General features: G+C 39.4%; 5 protein-coding genes across 6 annotated transcripts; 3 read left to right on the forward strand and 2 right to left on the reverse strand.

Annotated features, from left to right (window-relative positions):
• The first annotated feature begins 177 nt into the window (after nt 1-177).
• Nucleotides 178-1,122, forward strand: LOC122395160 (putative ATP synthase subunit f, mitochondrial). The gene is made up of 4 exons (XM_043392535.1): nt 178-381; nt 457-555; nt 778-894; nt 971-1,122. The coding sequence occupies exons 1-4, from the start codon at nt 303-305 to the stop codon at nt 997-999; spliced, it is 324 nt and encodes a 107-aa protein (XP_043248470.1). The 5' UTR covers nt 178-302; the 3' UTR covers nt 1,000-1,122.
• Nucleotides 1,123-1,609: 487 nt separating this feature from the next.
• Nucleotides 1,610-10,903, forward strand: LOC122395004 (TATA-binding protein-associated factor 172). The gene is made up of 15 exons (XM_043392270.1): nt 1,610-1,770; nt 2,340-2,389; nt 2,682-2,929; nt 2,998-3,362; nt 3,439-3,793; nt 3,871-4,493; nt 4,676-5,454; nt 5,652-6,222; nt 6,783-7,077; nt 7,147-7,448; nt 7,523-7,836; nt 8,215-8,965; nt 9,075-9,353; nt 9,415-10,053; nt 10,650-10,903. The coding sequence occupies exons 2-15, from the start codon at nt 2,379-2,381 to the stop codon at nt 10,845-10,847; spliced, it is 5,730 nt and encodes a 1,909-aa protein (XP_043248205.1). The 5' UTR covers nt 1,610-1,770; nt 2,340-2,378; the 3' UTR covers nt 10,848-10,903.
• An 89-nt stretch (nt 10,904-10,992) lies between these two features.
• Nucleotides 10,993-22,079, reverse strand: LOC122395005 (alkyldihydroxyacetonephosphate synthase). 2 transcript variants are annotated; one of them, XM_043392271.1, is made up of 6 exons: nt 21,688-22,079; nt 21,014-21,103; nt 14,198-14,478; nt 13,387-13,675; nt 12,398-12,707; nt 10,993-12,192 (listed from the first exon to the last, which is right to left on the reverse strand). In XM_043392271.1, exons 1-6 carry the CDS (start codon nt 21,774-21,776, stop codon nt 11,419-11,421), a joined length of 1,833 nt encoding a protein of 610 aa, XP_043248206.1. In that variant the 5' UTR covers nt 21,777-22,079; the 3' UTR covers nt 10,993-11,418. The 2 variants fall into 2 exon arrangements, with proteins under 2 accessions (XP_043248206.1, XP_043248208.1); XM_043392273.1 differs by lacking the exons at nt 21,014-21,103; nt 21,688-22,079 and adding an exon at nt 17,749-17,771.
• A 620-nt stretch (nt 22,080-22,699) lies between these two features.
• On the forward strand, nt 22,700-23,723 carry LOC122395302 (nucleolar protein 12). Its single transcript, XM_043392745.1, has 3 exons — nt 22,700-22,995; nt 23,071-23,176; nt 23,235-23,723. Exons 1-3 carry the CDS (start codon nt 22,886-22,888, stop codon nt 23,721-23,723), a joined length of 705 nt encoding a protein of 234 aa, XP_043248680.1. The 5' UTR covers nt 22,700-22,885.
• Nucleotides 23,724-23,777: 54 nt separating this feature from the next.
• On the reverse strand, nt 23,778-25,022 carry LOC122395303 (endonuclease III-like protein 1). Its single transcript, XM_043392746.1, has 2 exons — nt 24,269-25,022; nt 23,778-24,185 (listed from the first exon to the last, which is right to left on the reverse strand). Exons 1-2 carry the CDS (start codon nt 24,911-24,913, stop codon nt 23,778-23,780), a joined length of 1,053 nt encoding a protein of 350 aa, XP_043248681.1. The 5' UTR covers nt 24,914-25,022.
• Nucleotides 25,023-25,059: the final 37 nt, after the last annotated feature.

Here is a 25,059-nt window from a genome sequence, read left to right on the forward strand (position 1 = left end):
AGAATAATATTTATTTGGATCGTAAGATACGTGGTTTTCTTCTTACCAAACAAAGTATATTAGAGTCCCTTTTGTTAATAAGTTCTGGATATCGCGTTATATATTACAGATATTGTCTTAGTCGAACTTTTTTAAACTGCAATCTAGTACTTTGTACCTAGGGATTTTATTTTTGATAGTTTGCATACGCTGTGGCCAAAGTAATCTGCGGATGTCGTTCTTTCATTGATACGTGCCCGGTATCATCCGACTTCGTGTGTTCATTACATTCTCACATCTTCCTCGCCCTAATTACGTAAAAAATGGAATTTGGTAACTACCCGGCGGAGTATGAACCAGCGAAACATGGCCCATACGATCCTGCTCGATATTACGGAAAACGTAAGTTTCATACAACCTTCGCGCTAGTCTCTTTTATTGGGAATTAATTAATCATGAAAATCACTGTATTTACAGCTGACACTCCCTTCGGGGAAGTGAAGCTCGGCGAATTGAGCTCATGGGTTATGCGACGCAACAAGGGACCCCGTGAATTGATGGGATTGCTATCTCGAGGTACATATTTCCTCTATCGAAGTGGCCATAGTTTGACTTTGAAATTGCATAACGATCACGATCGCTTCCGAAGTTTTTTTTTCTCGTTACAGCTATTACAAAAAAAAGGACCTCTGTGTCTCTATAAGAAAACTTCCGAATTCCTTTAGCATACAATTCTGTTATAATGATTTATTATTTCCATCGGATATAATTTATAATGGAATTGTTGTTAAATTTCAGCTTTTTGGCGGTGGCAGCACAAGTATATGCAACCTGTAAAGATGGGTGTAGCTCCCTTTTTCCAAGTTGCTGTTGGATGCTCGATTCTGTCTTATTATTTGAATTACTTGCGTATCAGTAAGTTAACATTTCATTTTAAAACTATTATTTTAGGTAAACGTCATAATGTAATATTGCTGATTTTGCTTTTCAGGACACCACAGGAACTACAAATACCATTAAACCATTGCTCTACTGTTAAAGATGTATTCAGTCAAAATAGGATTCTGTTACATTGCATTAGTTAACCAAGAAATGTGAGCAATTTGAAACACTTGTAAAATGAAATAAAGACAATTAAAAAGATATAGCTATTTAATTATAGTTTCTCATCCCTCGTTCATCGTTTAAAAAACATGTTTTTGATACATCAAATATGCGAATCCAATTTTTTGAAGAAAAATAAAACAAAAGTATGTAACTAGTGAATAATTTTCGATAATACGCACAAAAATGTATCGACAAGTTTTACTACTAAATTATTACTTACGGAAAATGATGGATTGGGGAAGACAGTGATAGTAATAAGTAGATACGAATAGGTTCGATGTTCTTAAATTATAAGGTGCAAATTAATTCTGGAACAAGCAATGCATTCGTTGGGCATGTGTACGCGGCATAAGTCCATTTTGTACACGAAATATGCGCAATTTGATGCGATCATTGCACGAAGAAAATGACGATTGGCTGATCGATCCGCGAGATGCGTGGAGTCGGCCAATGGGAGGAAAATCGGGGGACAAAAGTCAGGTTCCCCTGCAATATGGCTGTCAGTATAAATTTGATGGTTGTAACATGCGTTTCTCTCCGAAAAATTTGACAAATAGTCTGTCTATCTGTCGACTTTTTCGAAATACACAGCGTAATGTGATTTTCCAAGAATCAATACAGTGGGAAACGGCTATGCGGGTTAGCTGAAGCGTAACGGTTCGATACATTGTATTTTAAAATCAGGTATGTTTAGGTGCCCGTCGTATCGCTATTTATTTATATATCCATATTACCTTTGTTTGCAACATCACGTCGAATATCACGTTACATCCAGTTTCTTTTAATTAAAGCTACCTGCACTATGCCCGATTATCTTCTTACCTCTGTCCACCGAATCCCTGGACCCGATCGAAAAACGCGTCTTCGTAGATGTCATCCATCATCTCCGCCTTATCAACTTCACTCCAGCTAACTTTCGTTCCGGGACTTGACAATCGCCTTTCGCTACCTCGGATCATTGCTTCCTTTCGTCTAAAAATGGATAAATAACATGGAAATTATTCTACCGTTTCCTGTACTCCATTTTATTTTGCACAGCTGGAGCATCAAATGCACTTCCTACTGTACCCCTGTAATATGTAACCAGAATCAAAATATATTTAACCAGTAACTTCGTTAAATTTCTTACCCACACCTCTTGCATCAATTCCCTCCAAATATATGGATAAATATACATAAATCGTTTGTCAAAGTTCAGTAATTTTATAGTATATATGAAAGCATATATATGCACACTTTTATTTTGGTTTTAGGTTTTCACAGCTGTTCATTGATCAACATCGCGTCTAAACATGACATCAAGGTACATTGTTAATAATAGTCTAATTTAAATAATATAAACATACTTGTTGATATAATAGTTGCAATAATATAAAAATTAAATTAAAAACTTCTCGATCTGGTACTAGAAACTATTATCTGTGATTATTAGTTCCATCAATTATGTGTGCACCATATTTTTGGCATTTAATCTAACGTTTGTAACTTCACCTTCGACTCGATGTAATAGCGAGATGAATTTGAAAAATGATAGCTAAATAGGACATGCGGATTCATTCTTAAGCAACGTATTTATGGGTTTATGGGTTTCATAGATTGGATAGATTGTTCATATTGCTGGAAACAGGAACAAACGCAGTGACTAAAAGAGCCGCCGCGCAACAATTGGGAGAGGCACAGAGGTTACATCCGCACGATTTACATCATTTATTAGCAAGAGTATCGACTCTCTTGAAGTCCCCGCAATGGGACACAAGAGTTTCAGCCGCGCAAGCGGTGCAGGCTATACTCGCTCAAGTTCCCGCTTGGGATCCGCAACCTATCAAAAAGGAGACTTGTACAGGTAATTACTTAACCTCTTATACACGGTTCATGTTTGGTCGCCAATTTATACGCTTCGATGATTAATAGAGGAGGACGGGGAAACAAGAAAACATGTACCAAATAATAGATTAAATTTGGACGACTTCGACATGGAAAAAGTGTTGGCGCGTAGCTCGCATCTCACCGGATCGGAAGGCAGCGAGTACGATTTGATCGCCGCGGACGGGGAGCAAATGCCACTTCCGAATCAGGAGGAAAAAATTATTGCTGCTAAATTGGGCCTTCATCCGCGATTAATGGGCGTCGACACGTCAGAGTTATTCAGCGCCGAAGATCTCACGCCGGTTGTATTATCGTCCACCACGAATACGCAAACCAAAATGTCCGTGGGCGAAACATTGAAGCAACCCGGTGGGCTCAGTAGACGCGAAATGAACAGAGCTAGACGCAAGGTAATATGTTTTTTTCTTATTCGAACGTTATCGTTGGAAATTTTTTATTAAAACGATCGATGTTTCGCGAATGTAGGCACGGCAATCGGTTTCAAAACAACGTTCGCGGGACCCGGACGATCATCGTAGCAACGAAGAATATCACAACAATTCGAACGTTCAATCTCCCGTTAATAGCACCGGCGAGTCGTTGAGTAAAAAGATAAAGTTGGAAGAAGTGATCTCATCGGAGATGAACCTTAATTGCAATGCACAGACTGAGTCGACAAACGCGGTACCAGATAGCACCGGTTGCTGGCCAGATTCCGTGATAGACTGGCCTCTCGAGTCGTTCGCTGAGAATCTCTGTCAGGATTTATTTAGTCAGAAATGGGAAGTGAGGCACGGAGCCGCGACTGCTTTACGGGAACTGATCAAACTCCACGGAAAAGGTATACAAAACCTCGATCGTTAATTAACAAGACCGACAATTAATAGGGAAACGATTTTTAATTAACGTTTAATACAGGCGCGGGTAAACCGAGGGATCTGAGTGCAGACGAGATGGAAGAGAGTCACTATCAATGGATAATCGACGCTGCGTTACGATTACTGTGTGTTTTGGGGTTAGATCGATTCGGTGACTTCGTTTCCGACCAAGTCGTCGCGCCCGTGCGAGAGACGTGTGCGCAAGCGCTGGGTTCCCTCTTGCTGCTAGTGCCAAATCAAAAAGATAACGATAAGAAAAATAAGGGTATCGTGGGAATACTTTCGGTCATGCTGAAACTTTTAGAACACGACGAGTGGGAGGCAAGGCACGGCGCGTTGCTTGCGTTAAAATATTTACTCGCTGTACGCGATGATTTACTGGATGACATATTACCGAGAGTCTTTCCAGCCACCATGAAAGGTCTTTCCGATCCCGTCGACGATGTTGGCGCTGCTGCAGCTAGCGCGCTAATACCAGTTGCATCTGCCCTACCGCGATTATTAGAACCATCGGAATTAGAGGCTGTTGTAATCCGTCTTTGGGAACTTCTACGCGAACAGGACGATCTGGCAGCGGCGTGCAATAGTTTCATGGGACTGTTAGCTGCTATACTGTCGCTACCTACAGCACGTGCGTGTCTTACACCTCAGCCATTGTCACAGGTAACGATCGATATACAAGGTGATTTTAGTAATTACCGTTCAACGTGCAATCGTAATTTGAAATTTTTAAAGCGTGTAAATACTGATCTGATGTATACTAGAATCGCTTTGTACAACGAAAACCATTAAATCACTGTGTGGAATTTACTATGTCTGTTAAACATTGAACAATGTGATTGTAGGTTTTGCCACGGTTATGGCCATTTCTTAGTCATTCTAGTTCGAGCGTGCGCAAAGCCACGTTGCAAACGTTACAGACGCTAACCGGGGACGACGGTGCTCATACCGAGGATAGAAAGGAACGATGGGGCGAGGGGGGTGGATTTGTATTACAGGAGGCTCTTCGTCATGTTTTTCAACGTGTACTTATCGAACACGTAACTGCCATACAAGATATAGCCGAACGTGTTTGGGAGAATCTAGTCGTACAGAGCGATCTCGAGCTGCTATTGCACGCGGCGTGTCCCCTCGTCAGCACGTGGCTATGCCTTGCTATGCAACCGGAACACGTGCCATTCAATCCAAACCTGTTGATGACCATAAGCTCGCCGAACAAAGGGACGAAGAGCAGTCAGTTTATCGGTACTTGCGACGGACAGTCGGAGACTAGTAACAACGGCGGAAACAATGCTCTAAGCGGAAACGCAAAGTCGATATCCGAGTTGAAAGTGTACATCGGCGGGATCGAGACCGTTGCTCAGAATATAAGGAAGTCGAACGTGGTGCAAGCTCGTTGCAGAGCCGCGCGAATGCTAGGATTGCTCTCGCATTACGTGGTACAACCAGCACCGGGTGTTGTATACACACCAGACATACCTAGTCCTGCACTCTGTTACGCTAAAGTATTACTGGCGCATCTTAACTCACGCTCGGCGTTGCAACGCACCGTCGCAGGTTTGACGATGTCCCATTGGGCGACCGTGAACGACATGAAATGCCCCACGATACCGGACATTCTCAGGTATAGAAAGAAATCCTTATATCTTAGGGTCATTCCGCCTGAAATCGGTCACTTTTACGAGTCACTTCGTTTTATCATAAAACGAACCTAGTATTTTTTTTTTTTTTAAATGTTGCTCAAAAAATTGTCCGATTTGGCATGGAATAACCCCCCGCTTCGATTTAGTATAATACAATAATCATGTGTTTGCTTAAAAGGGACAAACTCTTGGGGTGTTTAAACGAATGTGTGTTCTATGACGAGATCGCAGCGTCTTTCACACGGCTAATACACGACAGCCGTGATTACATTGCCACACTCAAACACTATAAATTACCTGTTCCTATCGAAACAGATGCATCGGGAGTAATGACGCTCGATCAAATAGCGAGCCTTGCCGGGAAACCGATTTCAGAGCTTTGTGCCATGGGCAATGCGACAGGCTCCGGGGGACCGGGCGGAAACATTGGCGGCAGCCTGAACACGATTAAGCTAAAGCCAAAGTTGATCGAGAGCCTGGAAGAAAGGCGAAAAGCGTTGGAGATCGGCGCTGCTGACACGGCAGCGCAACAGCTCTCCTACAACGTTATGTCAATGGCGGCCCTCGCTGGAGCCGCCACCATGTTGCATTGCCTTCCACCGTCCCCGAAACCTCTCAATCCGTTAGTGAAACCGCTAATGGAGGCTATAAAACGCGAGGAAAACGAGGAGCTACAGAAATTAGCTGCTAAACATTTGTCGTACCTAGTTGAACTTTGTCTAGATAGAATACCCTCCCCCAATGCAAAGGTACACACGGAGGACAACATAATTCCTGTTCCTAATTCTTCTCAGGGATTGTAACCATCACCTGACTCAAGAAAACACTGATTTATTGAATATCTTTACAACATAACCTCTGTATTGAGTGCATGTTTTGAAAACAGAAATTGAAGAATTGTTTGCGAATGAATAATTAAATTGAACTAATTTCTACTTTACATGTTTTCTGTATCAGCGTGTAATTTGGATTCTAGTTTTCATTCAAAGACTCAACAAAATGTTATTTATCTTTCGCTTGTTGTTTGAAACTTTTATGTAGATAAGAGTTCATATCTAAGACACAAAGATAGAGTGGAGGAGAGAAAGAAAATTGTCGAATTACTTATTGCGAGAGATAAAACAACAAACGCCCAATTAATTGCAGGTTACAACGCACTTCTGTAATCCGTTCCCAGAGTTAACCTATCGAGTGTCGTGATGTAAGAATACTCTGATCACGTGTATTAATGTATCATGTTTGGGTTACGGTTACAATCCCTGGTCCTTGCTAGCAAACAATGTAATTTCATCGAGATCTTCTACCACAGATATCGACCAACTTATGTACATTCCTGTGCTCGGACATTGAATTCACGCCCCGCGTAAACGCTGAAACGGATACGGATCTTTTCGACGGGATTCTCACTTTAAGCAATAGACAGAAACACGCTGAGAGAGTGGCTTATAATCGGGGCGCGAACAGTGGTCTGGGGGGAGGAAGGGGCCCAGGCAGACCACCCACCACTGAAATTCCTTTGGAGGAATTACTCGCGTGCGAGGAACCGGAAGCTAAAGCCGCCAGAACCCGTCGCCGTGGAGCTACTTTGGCCCTCACAGCCATAGGTTTGTTCAAACAACGATCACAATACAGCAAATTGCATTGTACAGGCATTATTAGTATTTTTTTTACAGCTACTCATTTTGGTGATCAGTTGCCTACTCGTTTGCCACATCTTTGGGAACTGATACTACCAAACCTGTTGCGAGAGGATGAAAATATCACCGGTCGTGAAAATACTCAAGAGGAAGTGAATCAATTGATCTTTGGCTTGCAAGTTCTGGAAGTTCTGGCCCCGAGCCTCGACAAAGCTTTACTGCCCCCCGTTTTGGAATGCCTTTCCTGTTTGTGTAAATTATTGGCTCATCCGTACAAGGCTGTCAGACACATGGCGTCGCGATGCATCTCCGTGTTAGCTACATTAGACATAGAAAAAGTAATATTTCGAGCAAACTTTCGGTCATTGATTCGTCTATAATTCTATTTTTCGGTTATTAATATTTATTGCAGGTAATAGTACACATCACACGCAGCGTAATACCGCTTCTAGAGGCTACCGGTGGAGAAAAATTGTACTCGATGACGGTGACAGCGCCGAGCGAGGTGGACTCGATTAGGCAAGGCGCCGCCGAGGCGTTGACGTGCCTTGTCGAGAGTTTAGGCGTAAACATAGTTCCATATGCTGTGCTCTTTATGGTTCCTTTATTAGGCCGCATGAGTGACCAAAATCAATGCGTGAGATTAGCCTGTAGCGCAACGTTCGCGACACTAGTGCAACTTCTACCACTCGACCCTGGCGCCATTACCGATCCACCGGATTTAGTGTGAGTTTCAAACATTTTTAACCCTTTGCACTCCTATGGAGAGTGTGATTCGACAAGGAGCTCCTTTTCGACATTTTTTCAAGTCCAAACCAAAGAGATACCGTACACTTGAAAATTACAAAATACAACAACAAATAAAACAAATATTTCAACAGATAAATTTCAAATAAAACACTTAAAGGCGTTTGGGAGCTGCTGGTAACAAAATTGAAATATAATTCGGAGTGCAAAGGGCTAACGTCCTCGATCGAGTCATTTCATTTTAAAATATCACTATAGTCAATTTTTATTATCCAACTAAAAGTTAACTTTTTTTTATACCATAAGGCTACTTCATGAGAATTTCACTATAGTCAATTTTAACCGTTTTCGTTTCAGCGAGAAGAAAGCTCAAGAGCGACGATTCTTGGAACAACTTTTGAATCCACGGAGTATCCCAGACACCGAAATGCCAATTCCCGTGGCCGCGGAGTTGCGTTCTTATCAACGCCAAGGATTGAACTGGCTGAACTTTTTGAATCGTTATCGACTGCACGGAGTTCTATGCGACGATATGGGTCTGGGTAAAACGCTACAAACGCTTTGCATACTAGCTTTGGACCATCATCGTAATGCTCACGCGCCACCGAGTCTGGTGGTGTGTCCACCGACCCTGACCGGCCATTGGGTCTACGAGGCGGAGAAATTCTTCGAGGCTAAACACCTTTCCGTTTTGCAATACGCTGGCACGCCACCCGAACGTGAGAAACTACGACCAAAAGTTACCTACCATAGACTGGTAGTTGCTAGCTACGACATAGTGCGCAAGGATATCGACTACTTCGAAACACGTCAGTGGAACTACTGCGTGCTAGACGAAGGCCACGTTATAAAGAACGGAAAGACGAAAAGCGCCAAGGCGACGAAACGATTGCACGCGAATCACAGGCTCATACTGTCGGGCACACCGGTGCAGAATGACGTGCTCGAGCTATGGTCGTTGTTCGACTTTCTAATGCCAGGTTTTCTGGGCACCGAGAAACAATTTGCAGCGAAGTACTCGCGCCCTATTCTAGCCTGCAGGGAACCGAAAGCTGGGCCCAAGGAACAAGAAGCAGGTGCTCTAGCTATGGAAGCGCTACATAGACAGGTATCTTTACTTCTAACATTAGTCGATGCTCTAACACATTGACCAGATCTTTGGTTCCTCAACTGTTCAAAATTTCTTCTAAAAAATATTTGTAATTTATCTCGACCAGGTTCTGCCATTTTTACTTAGACGCAATAAGGAGGATGTCCTTCAAGACTTGCCACCGAAAATCACACAAGACTATTATTGCGATCTGTCCACGCTGCAACGTACATTGTATGAAGATTTCCGTACCCGACATTCAGCCAGTATGTTGTCCAGTGCATCGTGCACAGCGGCTGTGAACGATCCTCAAGGGGGCCACGTGTTCGAAGCATTGCGATATCTGCGTAACGTTTGCAATCATCCGAAATTGGTACTCAATCCGCGACATCCGTTCTATCAAACGGTTCGTATAGGTTATGTCGAAATGGTTAGTCGTATCGGTTCTACAATGTGAAAATTTTTAGGTGTGCGACTCGTTGAAACAGCAAAAGACTACTTTGGCCGATATAGAGCACGGAGCCAAGCTGCCCGCGTTGAAGCAGTTGTTGCTGGACTGCGGTATCGGGCAACCGCAGCAACAACAGAACCGTAATTTCATAACTGCCGGTGGCGCGCCGGATAACCAACCGCCGCAGCAGCAGCAATTAGTGAGCCAACATCGAGCGTTAATCTTTTGTCAATTAAAAGCAATGCTGGATATTGTAGAAAAGGATCTGTTACGCACCCATCTACCGACAGTCACGTATCTGCGTCTCGACGGTAGTATACCAGCCACGCAAAGGCATTCCGTGGTCGCGCGTTTCAACGCAGACCCGTCGATAGACGTGCTCTTATTGACGACGCAAGTCGGCGGACTCGGACTGAATCTGACCGGCGCTGACACCGTGATATTCGTGGAACACGATTGGAACCCTATGAAAGACCTACAAGCGATGGACAGGGCGCATCGTATCGGACAGAAGAAGGTGGTGAACGTGTACAGGCTTATCACGAGATCGACGGTGGAGGAGAAAATAATGGGGCTGCAAAAGTTCAAGCTTCTCACGGCGAACACCGTGATCTCGACAGAGAACGCTTCTCTGGAAACAATGGCTACCGATCAGGTAAGATAAGAGAATTACACTGTTCGACACGAATTTTGTTTTTTCGTACCCACTGGGGGATTCTTGTAGAGCTCTGTTTCCTAAACACGAATAGTGAAAATGGAATTGCTGTATCATTCTCAGTTTTCGAAAAAAACGAGTTTTTGTGAAAATGGGCAGTTTTGGGCAAAAGTGAAAATTAAAAACATCAGACAGTTCCACTTAATCTTGAAAGATAGAGGAGAGATTCCTGAATTATGCTAACCCGTAAATATACAAAAGCGTTGCGTATAAAGTGCTTCGACACTTTTTCAAACTTTGGCGACCATTTACAACCGTTGAAAAGCACAAAATATTACAACTATCGATGTTAGCATATTCAGGAATCTCTCCTCTATCTTTTAAGGTTAAGTGAAACTGTCTGATGTTTTTAATTTTCGCGTAATACCTCGTTTTCACAAAAACTCGTGTTTTTCGAAAACTGAGGGTGACACAGCAATTTGTTTAGGGTACAAAGCTCTATAAGAATTACCTAGTGAATATTGAAAAACAGAAAGCAAAATTTAATTTGTGGAACAGTGTTATTATTAAACCGTATTACCGATGTTTTTTTGCAGTTGTTGGACTTGTTTTCATTGGACAACGTCAGGGGAAAGAAACCGGATGGCCAAGAAGCCGGTACAAAAAATGCTAGCCTACCGGGCGTCAGTCGTTCCGTCTTAGAAATCCTCCCTGAATTATGGGAGCAACAACAGTACGACGACGAATACGATTTCGATTCATTTTTATCCAAACTGAAGGCTGATAACCAGTGAGCGTTCAATCACGTGCACCGCGCATACTAATTTAGCGAAAACTGATGTATATTTAACTGGTTTTTTTTTTCATCGAGAGAACGTATAAAAATCAGATTAGATAACGAGAGGAAACGATCGTTTCCCTAACTTTAACGGACTGAAAGTAACGAATATTCTTTTATTAGGAAAAAAAAAAAACAAAACTACGAATTACTTATCGAGAACAAATAATTCGGATAAATAAGCTGCAGATAATGTTGATTAAGTACTATAAGTAAGCGAGTCTTGTTTATTTATAATAACTTATAAAAATGTCGATACAAATACAAATCCCGGTATTTGTACCAACTAAACACCATGGTGCATATTTATTTCGTGTATTATACTAGTCTCTCTTCTTTTTTTTTTAATTTCACACACCACTTCTATGACCGTCGGAGACGTGTTTTAGTAAAGGGCAAACACCGATTGTCTTAGTCGTCTAACGAATTTCTCTTAATAAGAACCATAATACTCCCACGTGTTAAATAATCCCCCTATAGCGACAAGATTCTGAACTATCACAATGTTTCGTCGGGTGTGTTAGAGTTCACAGTTTCGATATGCAGTTTGGATCCAGGTTCCCGGCCGCGAATATGTTGTGGGGATCCAGGTGTGATTTGGCCGCCCTGTACAAGGACACGCCCACTTCCCCGACGGCGTCCGTATAGAAACACGAGCGCAGCTTGCCCACGCCGTGGTGGTGGGACAAGGAACCACCGTTCGCCAGGATCTCCTCGCGCGCCGCGTGCTCGATCGTCTCGTAGGTCTCGACCGGGTCCGGAAGATCGTGATAATTGAACGCCATGTAAAAGTACACGCAACAGCCGGCGTCGTACGTTTGCGTGACGCGACAAGAGACGAAGTACTGTTCGATGTTGCGACCGTAAAACTCCCTGGCCACGCGCGACTTCACGTTTCTGCACAACGACAGAGCGTGCTTCCAGGAGACGGAGGTCTCGAACGACTCTGACAAAACGTAATACTCGAGACCGAGGTCGCGTATGTACGCGATCACGAACGTGAGAACGTATCCACGCTCGCCGTTCGTTTCTCCCGCTGGCACGCCGTAGTGCTGTTTCGCGATATCGTATATCTTTCGCTCCTGCGCCGCCACGTCCGCGGAGGTGCTGCCCTCGAACAGCAGCGTGGCAACGCACAACTGATCCCACTTGAAACGCTTTATCCTCGTGATGTAGGCTTGTTTCAGTCCCTGTAGAATCAAACCGCCCCAGCCGGTCTCTGGTCGTAGCACCTGACCGAACTGAAACTGTTCGTTGTCCATCAAACGTATACTGGCCGGTTGGCATCGTTCTTTGGCTACCTACTCGTAAGTATGAGAAATTATTAACGCTCGACGATCCTACCCGACCAGTCGTCCAAGCTTTTTCTTTTCTAAATAGCGTTTGAAACGTTTTAATATACAGTAGTGCCCGCATAAGTGGTCAAGGTCATTTATGTGGCCACTACTGTATATGCTTGCGAATGATTTCGTTACAGAGAAGTTTTAGTTGACGATGAACGCTTACCTGACGCAGTGCCTGTACGCCGGTTTGAAAATTCGGGAAAACTACGCTACCGTATTTAACTACTTTTGGTATTGGTCTAATCTTCAACACTACTTCCGTGACGACGCCCAGCGTTCCTTCGCTACCCAGGATTATATGATCGAAATCGGGCCCGCACGAGGCCCGGGGCACCAGTATGCCCCTTTCCAACGTTATCTCGGGATCCTCCGTTCTGCCAGTAACCATCCTCACTCGAACGACTAGATCCTCGATATTTCCATATCGATTCTTCTTCATGCCGCTCGCCCTCGTCGCGACCCATCCGCCTAAGCTGTTCTTTCAACAAACAGGAACGATTATGCCAATATTTTAGCTAATTTTGTTATCAAAAACAAATTATTCTACGCTACTGTTATTCCGTTGTTAACACTTTGACGGCCGCTGTCACGTATACGTGACTTCGCTAGCTAGCAGATTTTGGCCACTGTCACGTGTGCGTGATCTACTGTATCAGCCACCATTTCATCATACATTCAACTTATCACGTTTGTTGAGGTTACATTTATAATTCCTATTTCCTATTTTTATTACATTTATATCCTATATTCCATTAATTCGTTAATTAGTTAGTTAGGTTGCAGTTAGTTAGTTAGTTAGTTAGTTAGTTAGATAGCTAGTTAGTTAGTTAGTTAGTTAGATAGCTAGTTAGTTGCTTAGTTAATTAGTTAGTTTGAAGTTAGTTAGTTAGTTAGTTAGTTAGTTAGATAGTTTGAAGTTAGTTAGTTAGTTAATTAGTTAGTTAGTTAGTTAGTTAGTCAGTTAGTCAGTTAGTTAGTTAGTTTGTTATTTACTTAGTTTGTAGTTGGTTAGTTAGTTAGTTACCTCACATTGGTCTACAATATCAATGATGATAAACAACGGTCTTCACGTGATACGCGCGGCCATTAAAGTGTTAAGAACTATTTAATTAGTTCATGTATACAGCACTCTCTTAATATGATATCGCGTACCTAGAAAATTCGTAAGAATCGGGCTCGTGACCGGAAGTCAGACCTTGGAGGCGCAGTTGTTTCTCAAGATCCTGACCGACGATACCGGACTCGCAACAGGCGATTAAATTTTCCCTATCTATCCATAATATTCTATTCATCTGCGAGGTGTCCAATAAAATTATCGTCCTTCGTTCGTTCACTGGACAAGAGGAGGCGCCACTGACGCTGGTTCCACCTCCGAACGGTATACAGACTGATCCATACCGAGCGCATAGTTTGATTATTTTCACGACGTCCTCGTGACACCCTGCAACATGCATCGTTTTATTATTAACAAAGAAATTATAATTACAATTTTTTAGTTTAGACCAGAGAACTTAATCGAATTATCAAATCAAATTTCTATAAATAAAGTGCAAGCAAATAGGAAAAATAGACGATGATAGAAAAAGCGTCGTTTATTTTTACTATTCTCTGATTCGACTTATATTCATGATTCATTCGCGGCTCGTTCCGTACAATAGAAAACACGTTTCAGAAATTATAGTGTAGGTATATCTAAGTCAAGGCTTGAGAACTCGTTCACTCCCACCGCTATCTTCGATAATCGATAAACACTGTAGAGCTGAAAGAATTCCAAATGACATAGTAGAGGAGTAGTAAACCATTATAATACTTCACCGATAAAAATAAAAATTAGTTTAATTCTGTTCCAAAAATTAATATAATATATTTTTAAAAATGCACCGATAAATTGTAATGATATTAAAATAAAACAAAAACAGTTTGTAATTATTATAAGGATTATTTAGAATTTTGTCGAACTCACTTGGCCAGAGGACCACGTCTGGTAGTCTTTTGAACGTCCCATGCTTCAGAGTAAAGATTTCTCGAAGTGTGTGCCCGTGTGCTCTGACGAGTCGATCGATTCCTTTTGTGGAGTATTCGATTTTTAATTCCTGAATAGCTTCCAAGTGTTCCGGCGATATAATCGGTTCTGGTAAGTTTGTTGGCACAGGTTGGGACACATTCTTCCTGGTTAAATTCACGCCCAGCACGTCTTGGACCCATTGAGTGAAATATGGAAGTTCTTTGTTTCCAATTGGATACCTATAAACATTTAATTCGTTATTGGCGCCAAAACGTGCAATTTGATTAACATTGTTTCTACCAAAACCTTTTTACAATCGTTAATATTCGCACGAATAACGGATAAAGAGTTGGAGATAATCAAAATGGCGCCTCCCACGTCTATTACGATTAGTTGTATTTAAATAGCATATCTTATCACCGAGATTACCTACAAATCTATAGCGTGGTCGAAGATCGTTACAACTATGTTGATAATTCCACTCACAAAAAGGAATGGTTTTTGCCATTATTTCTAATTTAATTTCAACATCAAAAAAGATGTCGTTAATTACATATTTGATAATCACAGCATGATAAATTACAAACTAGTCAATATTGATTACAAATGTCAAAGACGACTTTACTTTGAGTGCATCTTATTCATTATTATTCAATATGCAGCTAATGGTGTAACATGCAAAATAGACATGTTTGATCAGTTAATAAAATTCAACGACATACTGTATGAATTATGGTTAGTCCAAAAGAACTTTGATCCCAATTGACACGAGGAATTTTTTCTGCTCGATAAACAAAAAAAAAAATTTATTTGAATAATGGAAGAATTTGTGAGTAGATCTGTGTGTGGACATCATCAATTTCCCCTAAGTTTATTAGAGAGCGCGAATAAGGGGAGGCGACAGTCACGATGGATTCATAACCTTCAAACGACGAAAGGTATATGAATGTCTCGAAGTGCTAAATACACAGATAACGAACATGGTATAGAAATTTCTTTCGATTGTATCTTTGTAATAAGCCAAGATTAATAAATAAAAAATAAAACGACAGTACGATGACGTAAATTATATTTAATGTTATCGAAATGAAGATTGAGGACGGAAGTTATGTCACTTACAATTCGACGAGGTTAGCAATTATACTTTGTGTACAGCTGAATGTAAAAGGGAGACAGAAAAATCATACAAATAATTGATAAGTTATGTGAAACGTGGAAAAATAAAATTAAAATTAGAATCTTCGTTCTAATACATACAGCTTTTTTAGGATATTCATTTTATAAATTTTAGGTTATTCATATTGTAAAAGATGTTAATAAAGGTTGATTAATTCGTCTTATTCATATGAATGGAGCTTCGATATATTTTGTTTGTATTTATTTACATATTGGACGAAATATTTATTGTCATTTATTTAAATCAATTAATGTATGATTTGTTGGAATTATTATTTTATTACTTTCAATAGCTACAGCTTTTTTAGAGTATGTTACCTCGAGGGCAAATATCATTTTGAGGTGCAACTGTAATTACAAATTTATAATCTGCATTACCATATATTGGTCAAAATATTATTGAATGAATTTGAGGATTTTATTTATATCTATTTTAATTTCATATTTTATACCAATTATTGACAATTATAAAATTAAATCTAGTAAATTGTATCCAATCAATAAAATTAGAACTGTGTCGAAGAGTGCATTCGTAATTACGTAGTCAAACTTCTTAGTACAGTTATAAATCACGTTATATTTTCATTGTCACAGACATAATAGAAAGTACAGTTGAATGCGTTCTATCATATTATTATCGATGTTGTAATCAAGCGAAAACTGCTGGATGCTGTTCTCGGGTATTAGCTCATATACAGTAAGTCCTCGAATTACACAGCCTGGAGTTGCGTGGATTCGTAGATACACGACTCTGACCCCATTATAACGTATACATACTGTGTACATGCGCATCTATTTAAATATTACAATTTTTTCAGTCAAAATCAACGAGTCGAAATTCCTCGATTGGCCTCCTTTTTAATTTTACATCTCCAATACTTTACAATAATATTACAATTTAAATTCATATAATATAAACGTTTTCGTTATGAACAAAGGGGAACAAGGGGATTCTAGAGGCCAAAATAAGACGAAAATCAAGAATATTAATTTGTTGATGGCGGCTTCGTTAAAAAGTTATTAACATTTAAAGTTCCACCCGTTCTGAATTTTTTTCTCGAAAATGTGCAGGATTTCGGGGGTATGTCTATTCATTAAAAATGATTGTAATTGACCCCCGCAACTGAAAATAATTTTTCCAAAATGATTTGAAATTTTTTTTTCCGGTCGAAAAATTTCACATCTTCTCGAATTTTTTTCTTCAAAGTGACAAGGATTTCGAGGGTATGTCTAATGACCAAAAATTATTGTAATTGACCCCCGCAACTGAAAATAATTTTTCCAAAACGATTTGAAATTTTTATTTTCCGAGGAAAAATTTCCCATCTTCTCGAATTTTTTTCTTCAAAGTGACAAGGATTTCGAGGGTATGTCTAATGACCAAAAATTATTGTAATTGACCCCCGCAACTGAAAATAATTTTTCCAAAACGATTTGAAATTTTTATTTTCCGAGGAAAAATTTCACATCTTCTCGAATTTTTTTCTAGAAAGTGGGTAGGATTTCGGGGGTATGTCTAATGACCACAAATGATTGTAATTGACCCCCGCAACTGAAAATAATTTTTCCAAAATGATTTGAAATTTTTTTTTCCGGTCGAAAAATTTCACATCTTCTCGAATTTTTTTCTCGAAAATGCGTAGGATTTTGAGGGTATGTGTATTCACCAAAAATGATTGTAATTGACCCCCGCAACCGAAAATAATTTTTCCAGAACGATTTGAAATTTTTGAATTTAATTGTTAATAACTTTTTAACGAAGCCTCAGTCAGAAAATTGATATTCTTGATTTTCGTCTTATTTTGGCTTCTAGAAGGCCCAGGATTGGCCGAACACCCTGTATAGTACTTTCTACTTAACAAACCTCTCAGATAGTGTGTGAAACCTATTAAGACTGATTATAAAGTTATTCTTATTTCTCAATTTGCAGTCAACGTCGTCGACTGAAAGATAAAATTTTAGTCACCATCAAGAGCCCGTAATTTTTCCATAAAATTAACTGGAACGTCTAAGTAGTCAACAATTACATTCTAATTAAATAAAAAGTGTAATAAAAGGGAAGCGTTTGATAAATTTCGTGAGTCACCGTGTAACCCGACTCCTCCGTTCTTCCGCGGAAACCGTGGGCTCGAAAAAAATCACGCTGGAAACGCGCGTGAAATGTTCCGTTGCCAGTTTCCAAATTAACACTTTCCCGCTGCACTCGCGTCCCGTGTCCGTTCGCGTTCGCGTTCATTAGAATTCATTTACCGAATACAGTCGAGCACACTTCATCCACGTTCCAAGGCTGACAGGACAAACACGAGACGAAGACGAAACTTCTCGCGACTTACGACATCCGACGGGGAAACGAGTTCCACGCGAGAACGCGTCGATCGCGCTCTCTCGGCGATTTTACGTTACATTCGAATTGCAAAGAGATCTATTAGCGTCGTCCATTGCGCGAGTCCTAATTGCATTTCCACGAACGATCAAACAAACCGAATGTATTCTTTTCGTCGTGCACTTCAACGCCACGTAATCGGTACACTTAACCACACAATCGAAACATACATTTTAACGTGGTCGTTTCTACCAGCGTTTGCTCAGAGTCCAGCATTAATTCGCTGCAAAATAACGCATCGAATTTCATTGCAGAATATTCCGTCTTCGAGGTTCGAATCAAAGAAAATGTCGTCCAGGTCCTTAAGAGAGATGCTAATAATAGTTTTTCCAAGTAATTGTCGTAAAGAACCGAAAGTAGGTGACTCGTCGGATCCGGTTACGGTAAAAATGCGTCGCGTCTATCTAATCTACCGTAAGCTCGTTACGTACGAAAAGATAAACTTTGTAAAATACAAAATTATAGAAACTTTTTATAAAAAAAAAAAAATGTGTTTTTAACGCAGTTTCTAACGCACGATACGCGGGTATTGTGTAGCGTAAATTTAAATAACGAGTCCCGGGAAAATTTGTAATTCAAATTCTTATATTTTTTTTGACGTAAATACGTTGGCATATTCGAGATCTGAGCACATACGTGTTCCTCGGGTTTTGGCTCTTCATGGTTTCAAAAATCATGGTCCCCATCAAATGTACATAAATTTCTGTGGTTAAAATGAGGCCCAGCCACAAGTGGGCCTAGTCCATTTGGCCCGATCCTAGTATTTACGAGGGCCCTCGAATTTACACGAGAGTTTGTTTTAGTGAACTTTGGGACCCTTGATAACTGTGGTTCTTCGACCTTTTTAACGGAGTCCATGGACCCTTTCTGTGCAATGTTTCTCGAAATAACGTTTTTGAATATTAAATTAATATTGAAAATCCTGACTTTTATGATAAATGAAATTAACTGAAAGGTAACTCTATATTGCGTAAGATTGATTTAAAAAGGGCCAAGGAGCCCTTAAAATTATTATAAAATTTAGTACTATGCAATAATTATTATTGTTAGGTATTAATTAACTAACACGCGTAATCAAAATGCGTCAGCCTTCGCATGCTAATAATTACCATGTTATCGTGCAATTACTAGAACCCCATTTAATTAAACGCGTACCTGTGTTAATTACTAATTACCACCGTATCGTAATACGTCGTAGATACAATCGAATTTCTTTTTAACTTCATTGATGTACTGTACATTATATAAAGCGTTACAAATTGTCTTCTCGAAAGATAATAAAGATAACGAAAAAGTTGATTTTTGGCGTTGCAGAGTGCAACGAAAAACTTTTTAGTACCCTTTGTAATTACAGGATAGCGTATTTTAACTTTGCTACAAGTTTGAACGATCGTCTGAGTATAAATGTTAATTACTTTTACTATTAATTTCATAAAGAATCTATTACATGTTGGAAATTACAATTGCATATTAAAATTATACCGAGTGTTCGGCCATCCCTGGGAAAAATTTTAATGGGAGATTCTGGAAGCCAAACTAAGACGAAAATCAAGAATACTAATTTATTGATGGAGGCTTCGTTAAAAAGTTATTAACAATTAAAGTTCCGCTCGTACTGAATTTTTTTCTCGAAAGTGGGTAGGATTTTGAGGGTATGTGTATTCACCAAAAATGATTATAATTGACCCCCACAACCGAAAATAATTTTTTTAGAACGATTTGAAATTTTTCAATTTTGTCAAAAAATTTCCCACCTTCTCGAATTTTTTTCTCGAAAGTGGGTAGGATTTCGAGGGTATGTCTAATGACCAAAAATTATTGCAATTGACCCCCACAACCGAAAATAATTTTTCCAGAACGATTTGAAATTTTTTAATTTTGTCGAAAAACTTCAAACCTTCTCGAATTTTTTTCTCGAAAGTGGCTAGGATTTCGAGGGTATGTCTATTCACAAAAAATGATTGTAATTGACCCCCGTAACTGATAATAATTTTTCCAGAACGATTTGAAATTTTTTAATTTTGTCGAAAAACTTCAAACCTTCTCGAATTTTTTTCTCGAAAGTGGTTAGGATTTCGAGGGTATGTCTATTCACCAAAAATTATTGTAATTGACCCCCGCAACTGAAAATAATTTTTCTAAAACGATTCGAAATTTTTTAATTTTGTCAAAAAATTTCCCACCTTCTCGAATTTTTTTCTTGAAAGTGGCTAGGATTTCGAGGGTATGTCTATTCACCAAAAATGATTGTAATTGACCCCCGCAGCCGAAAATAATTTTTTTAGAACGATTTAAAATTGTTGAAAAAATTATTAATAACTTTTTAACGAAGCCTCAGTGAAGAAATTTATATTCTTGATTTTCGTCTTATTTTGGCCTCTAGAATCTCCCCTTAAAATTTTTCCCAGGTCCAAACACCCTGTATATTGTAAATAAACAAATAATAACAATTAGTAGCAAGGAAAAAGTATTCAGTCTGAAGAAATGCAAATGCAACGAGTACGACGACGTTGAAGATTGAAAATGGTAATTTCGATTTAGAGCAGACTTTGATAATGCGAATGCCAATTGATACCAATTAAATCATCTTGACGTGAAATGAACTCGCAAAGTCTCCTTTGGAATCACTTTTACTTGACGTGATATAAATATGCGAATGATTAAATACAAACGGGGCAGCATTCTGTTTTCCGTATTTCTTGTAAAGATTTCTTGCGCATTTTGAATGCGAGAATCAAATATGAAAAACGATAAAGACACTGAAGGCTGTATGAAGATTCTAAGAACCCATTATAGATGCTTATTTGAGCTTCCATTTGTTTACTTTCGTTAGAGTTGTTTACTAACGATCCACGCACGTATAGATTTCTTTACTTGCTGCTTCAAAATCAATAAAGCTATTAATTTAACGTTTTTCAATCGATTAAACGCCATTAAGATTCATATATATCTCAAAATAATTTTCTCAAATCAATCTTGCTATAAATCTATGAAACAAGAGTTAATTTACTCGCATAAAAAAAATTTTTTTCTTGTGAAGCAAAAAAAAAAAAAAAAGAAAGGAAAAATCGGAAACAAAACTTATCTGTCGATTATGTAGGCGGTAGTTGAAGATTACAAAAATATACATAAATACAGATAACAGAAGAAGAAACGACATGCCACATTATTCCACACAATCGATATAGTTATGTTATTATTTATAAAAGACTCACCGATTGCCAGTAAACTCGAGGATATTCCTTTCGTTAACGCGAAATTCCGAATCCTTGTATCCCCAGCCATTCCACTTCAATAACTCTTGCCTTTAAATGTTCAGAAAGGAATAACGTTATTCAACACGCACTATCACCATTTTAACATATATTTTCCTCTAAACTAATTAGTATAGAAGGTATATCTTTCGAGTCGAAATTCGCGACAGATTCGGCGCGCATTTCCGACACCACGTGACTAATCGTATAACCAATCGGTAGAAAGGGTATTAACATCTCACACAGCAAACAAGAATCCGGTAAATGAATCAATTTTTGTGGGAAAACTTTGAACCGACAGCAACAAACGACCGAGACAAATCGAACGTTCCGTTGGTTTTCACGTTTGTCGCGCGTTAACGAACCGAAATCCCACGGCAGTGGTAATCACGTCGACTAACGACAAAAAAAAAAATATTATCGATCGATCTCAATCTTTTTCATGCTCGAATAGTACGAAGGGTGCATTGGTTCGTACATCTGTCGATGAGTCAGCTGATACCAGGCCTTAAGGCGTGGTTACAAATAATTCAACAAACGTTCATGGTGTCGCGGTTATTTTTCGCGATATTCTCCCGTATCGGGTTCCATTCGGAGCCGACACGAACCAGAAATTAGCCGGTAAAAAGACTGACCTTTTTTGCGGTATGACGCTCTGGAAGCGAGTGGGTCCATTCAAATGATCCGTAACGTTGATCGTTCCGTTTTTCATACTAGACGACATATCTTTAGTGACTGCACCGGGAAGGGCCTAACCTTTAGATCCGAACAACACGGAGCGGTGTAAACGGTTGGTGCTTGAGCGCGCGCTCTTCGCGGCAGTGTGTTGACTATTGACACGCGCACCGGCAAACCAAATTTAAATCAATAGAGTCCCCGCCCTAAAGCTGCCTGCCTACCGACGGATCTTCTCGTGAAAGGAACCATTCACTTATACCCGATACATTCTCGTTGAAAATGAACGATTTCCACCTAAGTACTATAGCGGCGAGCCGACTCACCACGCTGACCGTTCCTCACGCACATGTCCCATAGTGCTATATTACGTCTTACCAGATTGAGGGATTCTTTTCATGAAAAGGATTTCCCACGCATGCGCGAATATCAGATCCCGTACGAGGGTTTCGCGAAATCGGACCACATTTATTCCAACACTTTTGCATCTATAATAACGAGAACTCTGCGCTAATTATCGTAAACAAAGTACCAAGTCACACGATAGCATTTAAACTATTTCGAAGCAATTAATTACTGTGAAACACGTTCAAAGTTACTTTAATATCATTTCGTATTAATAGCTACATTGGGTATAAATATATCAGTATTGTATTCAGAGAATAGGTGCGAATTGAAACACATGCAAACAATTATTCAAATATTTTTAAGATGTTAGAAATTAAGTTGAGTTTTATGTATGCAGTGTGCTAATATTCTGCTCTTTTTAAAATAAACAATTATACAATATATTATATGATTCGATTTACTGACGAAACCGAATGCATATTGCTGTGAAAAGAATCCCTTCGCGCATTTATATCGTTTGAAAATTTTCTTCGACAAATTCGGTAAATCAACGATCTCGTTAAGTTTTTAAAGCCTGCGTGCACTTAATTCTTTGACTTTCGATTTGGAAATATTAAACCTTTTTTCACGCTTGTAAATATCTAAAATAATTAGGTAAATGTTGTATCGAAGTTATACAACGCCTAATACTAATTTCTTTCTTTGTGTTTTCAATTATTTTACACGTCAGTAGCACTAATCTTCGTTGCATTGCTGTATGTAATATTCATAACGAAAATATAACCTATACGTAAATCGACTCACGTGGATATGGCGGCACGCGCGAACCAGCAACCAAAATTACTTAATGTGAATAGGATACCTGGTCAACCGAGAAAACGAAGGAAGATTACGCTCGTATTCGACGAAGATAAAAGACGGTAATTATACTCGCGTTAATTGATCAAGCCAAAGAGGTTATGAACATTGTAAACATAGTTCGCTTTCAAATGTAGAGACTTTTTGACGGGATTTCACAAAAGAAAATTACAACGGAAGAAAAAAGCTCAGGAGGAGTTACAGCAACAATTGAAAGAAGAACGGAAAAGAATTAAACACGATGTAGGTATATGCACCGATATCATTAATATCAAAATAATGAAATTCATTATCATCGCAGGCAAAGGAAAGTTACAAGAAGTTGTTATCAAGTCGTGATGTTCCTGAAATTCAACAATTATTATCGGAGCGAGAATTTGAAACAGATGGGCACACCGTTAGTATTTTAGAGTTAAATGTTGCAGATTTTGCGGAAAAAAATGCATTAATCGGTGAAAATAAAGGTACCGATGAAACGGAAAGTAAGGAAGAAGAACAGAGCGATCAGAATTCTGAAGACGACGAAGAAATTGTTGGAATGACGCTAAAGAAAAGGAAAACGGTTAAAAGTTCAAAAGAGATTACAAAAGATACACAGATCTGTAATAGGAAAGACGTAAAACGAACAATAAGGAAAGCTGCCTTGGAACAAGTAAGAAAAAGTAAAGCATTTCAAAAGAAACAGAACTTAAACCGTCAGAAGAATAAAAAAGAAAGTTTGAGGAAACTTAAGAAAGTAGAAAAGATCCAAAAACGTAGCGGAAAATCGAAGAAAAAGTTACGTAGCTGAGTACTTTGTATGTATTGTAAATAAGTACAATTTATAATAAACATTTTCAAAAAATTATCTCTTCTTTTGCATTCCACCGTTCCCAACGAATGGACATATATCTTTATTCAAGCATTCGCCGCATTTAGGAAATCGTGGTAAGCAAATTTCTTGCCCAAACCCAACTAACAAATGATTTACCTCTTTCCAAAGATCTTTTGGAAGCCACTTTTCTAACGCAATTCTTGTTCCTTCCGGTGTCTTTGTTGGCTTCTCTACCCATTTCAATCTGTTAGAGATACGATGCACGTGTGTATCCACGCCGATACCTGAAACTTCGCCCCACGCTATTTGCATACAAATATGAGCCATTTTTGGTCCCACGCCCGGCAAGTCGCACAATTCCTTTAAAGTTTTAGGAATGTCACCGTCATATTTGTCTATTAAAATTACCGATGTTCTTTTGATGTATTCCATTTTCCTCTGGAAGAGATTGTTACATTTTTAAAACAGTACATTGACCAATTAGTTTTTTCTTTAACAAGAAATGTTTACACAAAATATACCTTCCAAAATCCGACCGGATATATAAGCTTTCCAAGAGTATCGTCGGGAGTACCTGCTATTGTTTCTGGAGTACATCCGTGGCTGTTTAATCTCTGCATAGCTGCGTGAGTAACTTGATCCTTGGTCTGGCTGCTAAGCATCAATGCAATTAACGATTGAAACCTGGTGACTTTGGCGGAAGCTTTGGGATCGGCACACTTGTGACAACCCATTTCGTCTACGGGCGCTGTTCCGTATTTTCTCATTTCTTTAATATTTTCCAGGACAGTTTCCCAGTTTGGTGGCATCCAATTATTCCCTCCTGTTTCAATCTCATCTTCAGTTTTTACTTTAGAAATCTTTGCGTCGTTCACATTTTCTGTTTCTTCGTATTTTATTTTTATCGGCGCACGCTTCTTTTTCTCCGTTTTCTTCGGCGAAACGCTATCATCGTCAAAATATTTGGATGTTGTGCTCGACGAATCTGTACTGCCGGCTTTATCTCCAGATCGTAGAGATCTCGATGATGAAAGAGTATCAAATTTTAATTTTTTACTCATTCTAAGATTACAGTGGGCACAACAAACAAAATGTAATTTTTCGGTAACGTAACAATACGCACTACACAATCCCCGACACGATTTAAAAACAACACAAACCGACATAACCTTTTACACCTTTTTTTCGTAACAGACAATTTCAAATTCGAGTCCCATGCAACCTGCGCATGTGCACTAACTAATGACAACTCGCAAATTAACACGTAATGTTGTGTGTTAACGGTTTACGTTGCTCAAGTTTCAAACAGAAC

The sequence above is a fragment of the Colletes gigas genome, unplaced genomic scaffold (assembly GCF_013123115.1).
Source record: "Colletes gigas isolate AHSC1104 unplaced genomic scaffold, ASM1312311v1 Colletes_gigas_Sc00005, whole genome shotgun sequence".
NCBI lineage: Eukaryota > Metazoa > Arthropoda > Insecta > Hymenoptera > Colletidae > Colletes > Colletes gigas.